The sequence below is a fragment of the Malaclemys terrapin genome, chromosome 1, assembly GCF_027887155.1.
Source record: "Malaclemys terrapin pileata isolate rMalTer1 chromosome 1, rMalTer1.hap1, whole genome shotgun sequence".
In the NCBI taxonomy this organism is placed as follows: Eukaryota; Metazoa; Chordata; order Testudines; family Emydidae; genus Malaclemys; species Malaclemys terrapin.
Genome location: NC_071505.1, coordinates 127,247,530 through 127,259,764, shown reverse-complemented (window position 1 = coordinate 127,259,764; position 12,235 = coordinate 127,247,530). Strand labels below are relative to the sequence as shown.

Genomic DNA, 12,235 nt, shown 5'->3' with positions numbered 1-12,235 from the left:
TGTATTTGGGTTATGTGGAAGGGGAAACAGGAACAGACTTACCCGACTGGAGCAAACAGAGAAACAGGAACTGGCCAGATTTGGGGGAGTGGGGTGCACGAACCCACCGGAGAAGGGGAAGGTATTTATACCCTGTGTATTCCAGAAGGATGTCTCTCTCTCCTCAGTCACTGTCCAGCAGCACTCACCCTCCCATCTACGGGAGCAGACTTTTTATGATTTGCTGTGGACACTGAACTTGTCGCTTTTTCTCTTTTGGGGCTGGGAAGGAATTATACCCTCACTGCCAGATTGGCTGAGGCGTGATGGGTTTTTTCTCCTGCCTCACAGCAGGTCAAAGACCCAGTGGGACAGGAAGGAGTCAAATGTCAAATTTAGTAGGTAGCGGATGTGGCAGGAGTCCAGTGCAGGTACTTGTTACAGAGGGGATACCTGGTAAACAGGAGTTGGAAGTGGACCTAAGGGAAGGCATAGCTCAGGAAGCTGGGTAAGGGGTACTTGGGGCTCCTAAGGTCTGGAATAGAAGGGAGACAACACCCCCTTTTTTCCAACTCCTCTTAACCCTCATATGAGAGGAAGGTAGTAGGGTCCCAGCAATAGACTGGGAAGGGAGAAGGCTGACAGCTACCCTCCCAAATAGGCAGAAACAATTAACAATGGCCTGAACAATTTATTGCCATGTATTCCCAGATATGTAAAGCAAATAAAATTGTGACCTAATTAAACCACATCCATAGCACCTTGTCTTTCTTCCTGCATTGCTGAGGTAACAAAGTAAGTTTGTTTTGGAGGAAGAGATACAGTATGCTGGTCACAAGGTTGTATTCATACAGCTTATAGTGTCAGGGCAGGAGCTGGTTGCATATGGATGCTTTGTACATCTACCTCTGTATGTCAACCTGTGTATCCACTTATAAATTTATCTCTGCACTCAGCTCTAAATTTCTTTTATAATTCAAAGTTAAAATCCTTTCATGAGTTTAACGCTAGTAGCTTTTTTTGCCTTTCAAGAGTTTGAATTTTTTGTTTAAAAAGACCCAAAACCTGTTCTAAAGCATGTTTGATAAGTAACTGATATGTCAACATATTTAAATTATCTTGCATTAATTCCAGAAGACCAAACTGGATCATCCTGCAGCATTTCATGACGCACCAGAAGTTTTAGATGGGTGCAGCACAGCAGCCCTCTTCCTGAGAGAGCTGAGTCAGCATGTACACTTAGTTCTTAAGTTAGGCAGCAAGCAGGCTGAACTAGATTTCCTCATTGCACAACTCTTTTTAGGAAAATCCCAATTCTTATTTCAGAACAACGGTTTGGCAGTCCAAATTAAAACCGGGTCCCAGGGCTGCATTTTCCTCTCCCAGTTCTGCTTCCTTCTTGTAAAGTCTTGCAGCTTAGCTGTACATTCTTTTGAATAAAGACCCTGGATACAAAACTGGCCCAACAGAAGTCAATGGGAGTTTTGCCATTGACTTTATTAGGACAGGATTTCACCCCATGTCTTCATATATCATTTGTGACATTTTTGAGTACTATAAATTAATCAACATCATCAATGACCCATTCAGACAAAATCTCAGTTAAAAACAACTGACCAATGGGTCAATAGGAATGCAAAAAAAAAAAGTTCATTCTTATACGCATATTTTTAAAGCCAAGGGTGGTTAGTTGGCACTCCCTTATCTGTCCTCAGGCAGTGATTGCAGGACTAATCAGGAAAAGTTTGCAACAGCCACACACATTGCTGACCAGTAGGGTTACCCATACGTCTGGATTTTCCCGGACATGTCCAGCTTTTTGGGCTCCAAATCCCCGTCTGGGGGGAAATCCCAAAAAGCCGGACATGTCCGGGAAAATCGGGACATGCGGGGCCGGCGGTGCCGGGCCGGGGGCCGGGCCGGCGGTGCCGAGCCGGGGACCGGGCCGGCGGTGCGGTGCCGAGCCGGGGGCCGGCGGGGCCGGGCTGGCGGTGCTGAGCTGGGGGCCGGGCCGGCGATGCCGAGCCGGGGACCGGGCCGGCGGTGCAGTGCTGAGCCGGGGGCCGGGCCGGCGGTGCCGAGGGTCGGGGGTGCTCGGCCGGGGGCCCGGGGGCCGAGCCGGGGACCGGCAGTGCTGGGCGGGCCGGGGTTGCTCGGCCGGGGGCCGGGCCCAGAACCGGCAACCAAGGGGCCGATCCGACCCAGGCTGGAGACGCCGGGGGGGCCAGACTGGGCCGCGCCTCCTCCCCCCACACCCCCCTTACCTGCTTCAGGCTTCCCGCGAATCAAATGTTTGCGGGAAGCAGGGGAGGGGGCGGAGTTGGGGCGGGGACTTTGGGGAAGGGGCGGAGTTGGGGCGGGGGCGGGGCTGGGGGCCCGTGGAGTGTCCTCCTTTTGGAGGCTCAAAATATGGTAACCCTACTGACCAGAAGCTTCTGAACTTATGCAAAGCAGAGGTGGAGATCCACAGACATCTGAAGATCAACTCTTCTAAGAGTTGCATACCTACTAAGAGGAATATCAGGTGTCCAGTAAGGATAAACACGGGCCACAGAGTCTCGCATCTGTGTTTGACATCCCATGTAAAAGTAAGTGGCCTGGGCAAATTTGAGCGCTAGTATGTCAGTTGGATGGTCCCGTAGAATTTGATCCCATACATCACAAGCTTTGGGAAAACGCCTAGAGAGAAGAAAAAATATTAATCATTGACAGAGTCAGCAAGACCTAACTGTCTCAGTCTAATATTTCTAAACTTATACTACTCTAGCAGGTGTAAGTGAAAAACCTAACAGGAAGTGACAATTTCCTAGCTTGCAGGAATTTTTCTTAATTTCTAATATACACGATTGTTATATTGTCTTCACAGAGTATTTTCTACACAATCATGTATATGGCATTCTTTGTTACTAGTAATGCACTGTAACAGAAGGGAAAATGAATTACCTTTTGGCCCTGATCTTGCATGTTGAGCCACATGGGAAGATCCTCACACCTGCAGAGAGACTCACGGAAGTTCATTTAGTTCTTCACAGGTGCAGGATCCCGCCATGCAAACTGAACTTGTGGGGTCAGAGCTTTAGTAATTTCATTCCTAACCTTTATCAAATATTAGCATAAAAGTATTTTCATATTGACAGAAAGCAAATAACCAAAACTAATAGCGTGCAATATTTTTGACAGGATATGCAAATTCAATATATTTCTGTAAATGCTCAAATCCCCAAAGTCCTAATTTTCTGGGAGTGCTTCCAACTATGTATCATCTCTCCATTTTAGAGGAAACAGAGCTTGTGGTGCACAGGGGCTATAAAAAGAAGAATAGGAAAAGACTCCTGCAGCCCCAGCTCCATGGGATGCTATGCTCAAGTTTCAGCATAACCAAAGATTTACCCCCTTGAGTGATTTTAGTTTTAAAAATAATTTAGTCCACTATTGGAATAATGGTAGGTTTTAAAATACAGAATGCTTAAAACTAATTAAGTTTAGTATGCTGGCACCATAACAATAATTTTTATTATGATATTGCTTGTTAATTAGCACAGTGATGCATACAGTCACTCAAGAGGACTGAAAGAAGCCAAGACAACAATAAAAATGAAAATGAAATAGCAACATGCAACTACACTATACACATTTTGAATAACAAAACCCTCTCCACCTCTTCTCCTCTAAAAACCAACCGCTTACCCACTGGCAAACATGTCAAGTGCAGAAACGTGTAGCTTCTCCCTCTCAGTCAGTGGTTGCGATTCTGAAAGTGCCATCATCTTTTTCATCGCACTGTCCAGCTTTTTGTCTAACCTCACTGAAGTTCCAGTGCCAATCAGAACCAAGCCATTAGCAATCACATGTCCCATCGCTGAAGAAAGCAGCATGGAAAAACATTAGACACTAAGAATTGCAAGTAATTTAACAGGCGCAGAAGCTCTAGGCTAAACTATAGAGAAAAGTTTAAATGAGAGCCAGAGGCAGTAGATGGCAGTAGTGCTAGAGACTGGTTAGGATCCCAATGGAAAGCCCAGGCAACTTAAGGTACATCTTCACTGCAACGAAAGGCCAGACTCAGGATTGAGCCCAACCCCCTTTCATCTGCACACAAATCTCTCAGACTCAAGTTTGTACTTAGGATCCTAGGAGCCTGCAGGGGTGAAGGGTTCAAACCCAAGTCAAGCCAAGACCCAGGATTCAAACTCTTGCTTTGTAATGTAAATGCAGCCTCTTGACTCGGGTCCTGTGAGTCCACCAAAAGTATCCCACAATCCTCTTGGCCAATTTCCTTTGTCTTTTCTATCCCAAGAATCTCCAATCGACTGCAGGGAAATGGAAGTAACCCCTCTAAGTTAAGTGCAGCAGCTGGGTGTCAGCCTTTAACACTTCCACTGTCTTCTGAACACAAAGCTGCAAACACCATCAGAGAGCCTTCTGTATTTGCTGACCAGGAGAAGCCTTTTGCAAAGTACGCTGCTTCAGGTCACAAGAGCACAGCCAGATTTTGGTAAATCCCTGGTGAGAGGCCAGCAAAACAGTGGACTTTAGTAAGAGTACAAGGAATGACCATACATACCAGCAAATAGAGAAGAAGCTGGCAGTGTTGCAAATTTACCAAACCAGTGATCACTGCAGGGAGCAGATTAAGTGGCTCAAGACTGAGTACAGGAAACCAGGGATCACACCTCAGGCAACATGCCTGTTTTATGAGGAGTTTGACCAGGTGCTGGGCACTGTGCTGAGCACAGAGCCAGCAGTGGTGCATGATGAAGTGATCAGCTGGGATGGCACCCTGCTGACCCCAGAATCCAGCATGGCGACTGATGGGAGCCAGCAGCAAGCGCCGAGTGAGACCAGCAAAGTGACTCTGTTGCTGAAACTGTTCCCAAAGGAGGCTTTTGGGCAGAGCACCAGCAGCACATCCTGGGGCCATATTTGGATGACCTGTTTGATGCACCTCTGAGGAACAGTCCACTGTGGAGCCTGCAGCAGCCCCAGAAGGGACAGAAGCCTGCACTGAGCTATGTGAGACAATAACCCTCTGTGTTTTGTCCTGTTCCAGACCCCTTGACCTCCATTCACTGCAGTACCTCCATAGCTTGCCCACAGTGCAGCAGAAGCCTGGGCCGACGTACCTTCACAGACCATTCCAAGTGGAAGCATTTCTGTGATGAACTTATGGTTAAAGTTCTAAACAGGGACAATAAGCAGGTCCAGTACCAAAGACAGAGGGACTTATGGCTAGAGGAAAAGTATGGTGAGCAGCAAGAGGAAAGGCTCAGGCTTGTTGTATATCTTGAGGACAGGGTTTCAGCATGAGACCAAGCACTTGCTTCACAGTTCCTGGAATAGGAACAGCAGCTAAGGGAGGAGGATAGAGCTCAGCAGAAAAAACTGTCTGAACAGCTTATATCGCTAATGGCTGCAAGAGTATCGGGTCCTGCTGCAATACCTGCACCATGGCATGAATCCCATGCATGGTACCCTGTGATGCAGTCCAAAAAGAGCTTGAAAAACTCCATGGCTGGGTGGCCCATGCAAACTTGCCCGATGCAGCTCTCCATATTTTCCCATGCAGCACTCCCCACCCCCAGCACAAAGGGCACGGCAAACAGGGAAAGGAGGATGGGCGGTGGGGGGTAGCGGACACGCAATGGTAGGGGGCTTCAGTCTTGTACATAGTTTCACTTTTTGTACTTGTTCATGCCCTTTTTTATTTTTTCTGTAAGGTTCTGTTACTGGAGTTTTGGTGTGGTAACGGCAGCTGGCCTGCCTGGCAATGGGCGAATATTGTACTTTTCTAATACATGCTTATAAATAAAGCTTTTTATTTAATCAATATAGTTTATTGCTATCACTGCATCACATCATACTATGTGTATTTAAAATAATAAAGGTAAACACATGATCAGGGACAATTAGGAATTAGCATGCAAACACTATTACATCAATTTGAGGTTCACCACTTTCCCCACCATTCATTTTTTCCCTGTCAAGTGATCACTTTCTTTCATTAATCCTATCATACTCATCAGCCAGCAGGAGGAGATTGCATAGCAAGCATTGTCTCCTCCAGTCCCTAAGCACATCAGCATCCTCAATATGACTGAGATCCAAATCCAAGCATGTACCCCCAAGTTACTATTCATTTTAGTAATTACATTTCATAGTTCATTTGAAATACATTTTTTCAGCCCATTTCTCATGTTTGCCTTTTAAAAGAGATTGTCCTAAAGGGAAGAAAAGGGCTATCTTGTAGAACATAAATAAAAACAATCAGTATATTTTCAGGACCCACCCCTTATGCTTCTGCGTGTGATACTCCGGGGGGAATTCTGCGCCATATTCATACCTTACACAGATTTCTTGGCTCCCCCGCAGAAAAATGGGTGAGCCAAGAAATCTGTGGGGAACACATGCCCCTTCCACAGCAGCCCAGGCACATCTGCTGTGGAGAGACGTTAAGGGGGTGGGGCTGGGCACACGCCTGCGTGGGAAGGAGTGAGAGAGACTCACTCTGTCCCTCTCTTCTCTGTTGCTGCATTCCGAGCTTGGAGCCATAGGGCTGTGTGAAGCAGGCTCTGTCCCTGAGGCAGAGCAGAAATGTAACAACTAAGCAGGCAGGGTGCTAATGTTCCCATTGTTAGTTAATTGTTCCCATTCTCAGTCAATTAAAAAGCAACAGAGGGTCCTGTGGCACCTTTGAGACTAACAGAAGTACTGGGAGCATAAGCTTTCGTGGGTAAGAACCTCACTTCTTCAGATGCAAGTAATGGAAATCTCCAGAGGCAGGTATATATCAGTGTGGAGATAACGAGGTTAGTTCAATCAGGGAGGGTGAGGTGCTCTGCTAGCAGTTGAGGTGTGAACACCAAGGGAGGAGAAACTGTTTCTGTAGTTGGATAGCCATTCACAGTCTTTGTTTAATCCTGATCTGATGGTGTCAAATTTGCAAATGAACTGGAGCTCAGCAGTTTCTCTTTGGAGTCTGGTCCTGAAGTTTTTTTGCTGTAAGATGGCTACCTTTACATCTGCTATTGTGTGGCCAGGGAGGATAAATGAGGACACAAGTCAGATATCAGGAATGGCAATATACAAAAACCTGTAGGAGAACACTTCAACCTCCCTGGCCACACAATAGCAGATAGAAGAACAGGAGTACTTGTGGCACCTTAGAGACTAACAAATTTATTAGAGCATAAGCTTTCGTGGACTACAGCCCACTTCTTCGGATGCATATAGAATGGAACATATATTGAGAAGATATATATACACACATACAGAGAGCATAAACAGGTGGGAGTTGTCTTACCAACTCTGAGAGGCCAATTAATTAAGAGAAAAAAAACTTTTGAAGTGATAATCAAGATAGCCCAGTACAGACAGTTTGATAAGAAGTGTGAGAATACTTACAAGGGGAGATAGATACAATGTTTGTAATGGCTCAGCCATTCCCAGTCCTTATTCAAACCGGAGTTGATTGTGTCTAGTTTGCATATCAATTCTAGCTCAGCAGTCTCTCGTTGGAGTCTGTTTTTGAAGTTTTTCTGTTGTAATATAGCCACCCGCAGGTCTGTCAAAGCAACATTCTACTTTACAGAACACCAAACGCCAGTAATGTAATTTAAATGAAAATCCAGGATTATAACTGGAATGCAGGGTAATGGTTAACAAGCATTTGTAACTTAACTTCCATGTGTTTAGGAAATGCTGGATAGTTATTGTGATTTTTTTTCTGTATGGTAGTTTAAATAAATTACCAAAATAAGTGAAGCTGGCATGATTATATTGCATTATTTTGACAAATAAAATATGCAGAATTTTGCATTTTTGGCACAGAATTCCACCAGGAGTAATATGAAATAAGTTAACCATATAAAATTACTGTACTGTATGTTCAGCCTCAGTGATAACAATTAAAAAGGTATACTTACTAAAAGTTGGATCTGCTGCTAGTAACTTGGAGAGACATCCTTCAATGCCTCCTAGACTCTTATCATTGGTCCATGTGACATACTATAATAAAGAATGAAATTGACTAGAAATTAGGAGAAATTAAGTTTCTTTTCATTGTCCCAACTGAGTGAATTCAAAAGTAACAAGATAAATGGTAACGGTGAGACTAAGTTTTTTCAGATGTAATTATCTAACATGTCATCAATAAATGAGGGAATCTGTTTCTTAAAAATACATTGTTTAACCTGACTCTCTCCACTTAATTAATAAAAAGGGTAAACAATTCAAAAACCAGCTGCCACAAACACTATTTTTATGCTTGTCAGTCCCTTCAATGCACGTTTTATCAAAACTCTTCCATACCTGAGTCAGTGTAGCATCAAACATTTTGCAGGCCTCATTACTAGTGGTGGATAGGACAAGTCCAGCATCCTGCCAGGCCTATATAAAAAACAAGATGTGAGTATGCAGTGTTGTCATAGCTATGTTGGTCCCAGGATATTAGCACCTTTTCCAGACTGAAGAAGAGCTCTGTGTAGTTCAAAAGCTTGTCTCTCTCACCAACAGAAGTTGGTCCAAAAAACATATCACCTCACCCACCTTACCTCTCTAAACAAGATGTGAGACTGTTTACTGAATATACTGATTTTCCAGATGTCATGTAAGCTGAGGTATAAGAATTGAAGGAATGTTACCGGGAATTTCGTTTCATCTACTTACAAAAGTGTACAGGACAACTTGAGAAGCTATGTGAGCCTTTTATTCCACTACAATTATATTTGAGGAGTCCTCTTAGTCTTAATGGGGATAGAAAGGACGGAATGGTAGTGGTGGAAGAAAGACAAGGCAAATTGCACAATACTGTGGAGGATCCAGATATGCTATGGGTTTTGTAATTTTAGGATCAGTGTCTCTTTAACCTCTTTAATCCAGATATGCTATGGGTTTTGTAATTTTAGGATCAGTCTCTCTTTAACCTTCAATTGTATACTAGTCCCATCTCTTCAGATATACCCCTTTCAAAATGGTTATGTGGCAAAATAAAATCCGTGCTTTGCTTCCTATCAAACCAATACCACCAGCGATACTGGGGGCCCAAATTATCTGCTGGCGTAAATCCACGGAAGTCAACTGAGTTATCCCAGCAAAATATTTGACCTAAGGATTAATTTATAGGACTAGTATGGACATTTGATAAGGCTAAAATATAACACACAAACGCTGAAAGAATTATGCGGTGCACAATTTTACACAGCGATTATATAACAGCCTCATTCTATAAACTCCATGGCAAACAACTCATTGCGGTAACAGAGGTTTCAGATTCACCAGGGTGATTTATAAACAGGAAGATTAAAATAAGACCTTTTATTAGCTGGATGAGGTGATGTATGTTTTACATAATAGGGCAGTGGTTCCCAAACTGGGGTCCGTGAACTCCTGGGGGTTCGCGAAATGTTATAGGGGGTTCTCGGGGAAAAATTCCCTAATGGCGGCCAGAGCTGTCCCTAGGGACCCCGGGCAGCATGGGGCCAGCAGCCCAGAGCCCCAGGACTTCCAAGAGCTAAGCAGATCAAAGCAAGCCTGTCTATCACATTGAGGAGATTTAAACTTCAAGACTCCTTATAAGAAATGGAGAGGGAGGTGGATATTTTTTGCTGTTTTTAAAATTAAATAGGCAGCTAGTATTGTTTTTAAAATTATTATGAAGAACAAGTTTAAGCTTTGTTGTAACGTGCGTTGTTTGCATGGACTGCTCAAGACCTCACTGCTTGGGTAGGAGGAATTCTTTGAGTTGGCTTCTTAAATACCTTCATGCTGTTTCACATCTGATACTCCTTGATGAAACATAGGCTCCTTGATACAAGCTACGAAAGTGAGATCTGGGAAGAGTGTTGCCATTTTCATAATGTAACAAAAATACAGTAATGATAATTAATAAATAGTGTGTTATAAGCATGTCATAAAAACAAATTTTATATTTTCACGATCACTGGAAATTTTTACATTTATACTCTGGTAAAGGAGAAAATCTCTGGAAATATTCGTTTTTAGGAGGGGGTTTGCGAGACTTGACATTTTAGTGAAAGGGGTTCACAGGTTGTTAAAGTTCAGGAACCACTGTAATAGGGTGATTGGTTGTGGTGAACTGGTCATGAATGTCCTTAGTGGTATCCCTAAAACAATCCCAATAGTCAAATGAAAAATCTAATGATAATTCCTAATTTGCTATCAGATTGCCCATGCAACCTTAATTCTGCTCCCTTGCGCATATACATACAGTCTTTAATTACATAATATTTCTTTTCAACGGGATGGATGCACAAAGAGGTGGGATGAAGGTTGGATGGGAAACCTTAAATCTCATTTCCTAACTTTCAACTTTGCCACCTAAATGACATTTTTTAACTTTGTATCCAAAAAGCTATCTAAATACACAGACCACTTCCCACTCTCTCTTTCTACACTGTTATCACTCGTGCTATTAAGACTACAAACTTCTATGGGCAGAGACTCAAGTTAATACATATTATGCATTGTATAATGCTAGGCACACTTTAAGAGCTACACAAATAACTACAGTCAAACTCAATTTTTCTTCCATTACATAGAATTTACAGAAAATACAGATGGAAAGACCTGGAGCCATTTAATAGATTCTCCTGCTAATGGAAGAATATTCCTTATATATTTTGCCGTTTTTTACCTAGCCTAATTTTACAGTCTAAAATATTTTCTGATTCTAACCATTAACTCAAGTGTGGAAATTTGAAGCAATTGGCAGAGACATCTATTTTAATTAACAATTTCAGGGTTTCCTCGGTGTGATTGGATTAAAGGTCACATGCAAGTAATTTAAGTAAACTGAGTGCTCAAATTACAGGTCTAAAAAGACTATACTGGAATCCAAATTTACATCTTTTGTTTAGTATTTGTACTATGTACAGAAATATGGCAAAAAACACCAGCAATAAAGAAAGGAAAAGAGGTAGGTAGGCTGTATAACTCTATATACACATTGATAGTAAGACTTTGCCTGGACTAGCCTTGTTTCTGAAAAATATTCCACTGCTTCTGATGCTAACTCCACATAGGGTGACCAGACAACAAATGTGAAAAATTGGGATGGGGGCGGGGGGGTAATAGGAGCTTATATAAGAAAAAGACCCCAAAATCGGGACTGTCCCTATAAAATTGGGACATCCGGTCACCCTAACTCCACAGGTGGTACCAAGCATTGGAATACTGGAGTAGAAAAGGTGCCCTTGGCAGACAGCATTATATCTATCCTGTTATGTAGACCTCTTTGTGCTTTGCCTGCACTGTGTTAGCAATGGCAGGAAGCTTTTTAGAAAGCAGGATGGTGTGGACAGTGCTTATGAGGAGAAGCAGAGACCAGTAGAACTGCTATAAGTTGTATTGCCAGCTATAAACTTTGTATGGAGCAATAGTGCAAATAGGGAAAGGGGTCTGAGCCTCCTCTCCAGGGCCGTCCTTAGGATTTACGGTGCCCTAGGCGGGATTATTAAACTGGTGCCCCTGTGCCTGACTTGCTCTTAACAACACAAACATAAGCTTACAGTACTGGAAAACTTGCCACATGCATGTTATTAAACCCAGTTTAACTTAATTAAGCACACTGTAATGCTGATGGACTAGCACTAAAGAAGTAGCGCTATAGAAAAAATTCTGATTTGACAGAATGATGCAAATAATATAATTTTTTTAATTTGTCAACATTTTATTGGAAATTTATATGAAGAGGTTTTGAAACAAGGATTTGTTTTTAATTAAAAGCAATCTTTCTGGCTTTTTTTGGCTGCAAAAGCAGTAATAATGTCATTGTATGACAAAGACAAAGTGATGTCTTGTTCGATTGCAGGAATAGCAAGACCAGTCAAGCATTCCTGACTCATTGTAGAACGGAGATAGTTTTTAATGAGCTTTAGTTTTGAGAAACTCCGTTCTCCTGATGCTGCTGTTACAGGAATTGTCGGTAGAATACGAGTGGCAATGTACACATTAGGATATATGTCAACAAGTTTGCTGGTATGAATAAACTGTACAATGTCCATCACCGATTTTGCATGTGGCAACATTGGTGACAGTGTCCTCAATTCTTCGTACACTTCAAGTCCATTTAAATCAAAACTATCACCGTGCTTCAGGAGGCTCTCTAGGTTCTTGCGCTGTGACCTTGAGCTAGTGTGAAGACACCTCACAAGGCGCTCCGCCCTGACTGAGACACAATAGAGTTGGAAACCCATGTCATTTTTACAAAGCCACTTTTTAGTTTAAAATGTATAGTGGG

The 12,235-nt window shown here is 42.9% G+C and overlaps 1 protein-coding gene across 2 annotated transcripts in view; it reads right to left on the bottom strand.

The window, feature by feature from the left end:
• The window catches only part of LOC128842488 (tetratricopeptide repeat protein 38-like), a 39,365-nt gene that overhangs the window by 19,372 nt on the left and 7,758 nt on the right, over positions 1-12,235 (bottom strand). Inside the window, exons 2-5 of one of the 2 annotated variants that reach the window (XM_054038531.1) lie at positions 8,287-8,364; positions 7,902-7,983; positions 3,667-3,838; positions 2,485-2,658 (exon numbers count right to left, since the gene is read on the bottom strand). In XM_054038531.1, the coding sequence (XP_053894506.1) occupies positions 2,485-2,658; positions 3,667-3,838; positions 7,902-7,983; positions 8,287-8,364 (506 nt within the window). Of the gene's footprint in view, positions 1-2,484; positions 2,659-3,666; positions 3,839-7,380; positions 7,541-7,901; positions 7,984-8,286; positions 8,365-12,235 lie in introns of those variants that run through there. The other variant, XM_054038541.1, reaches the window with a different exon arrangement.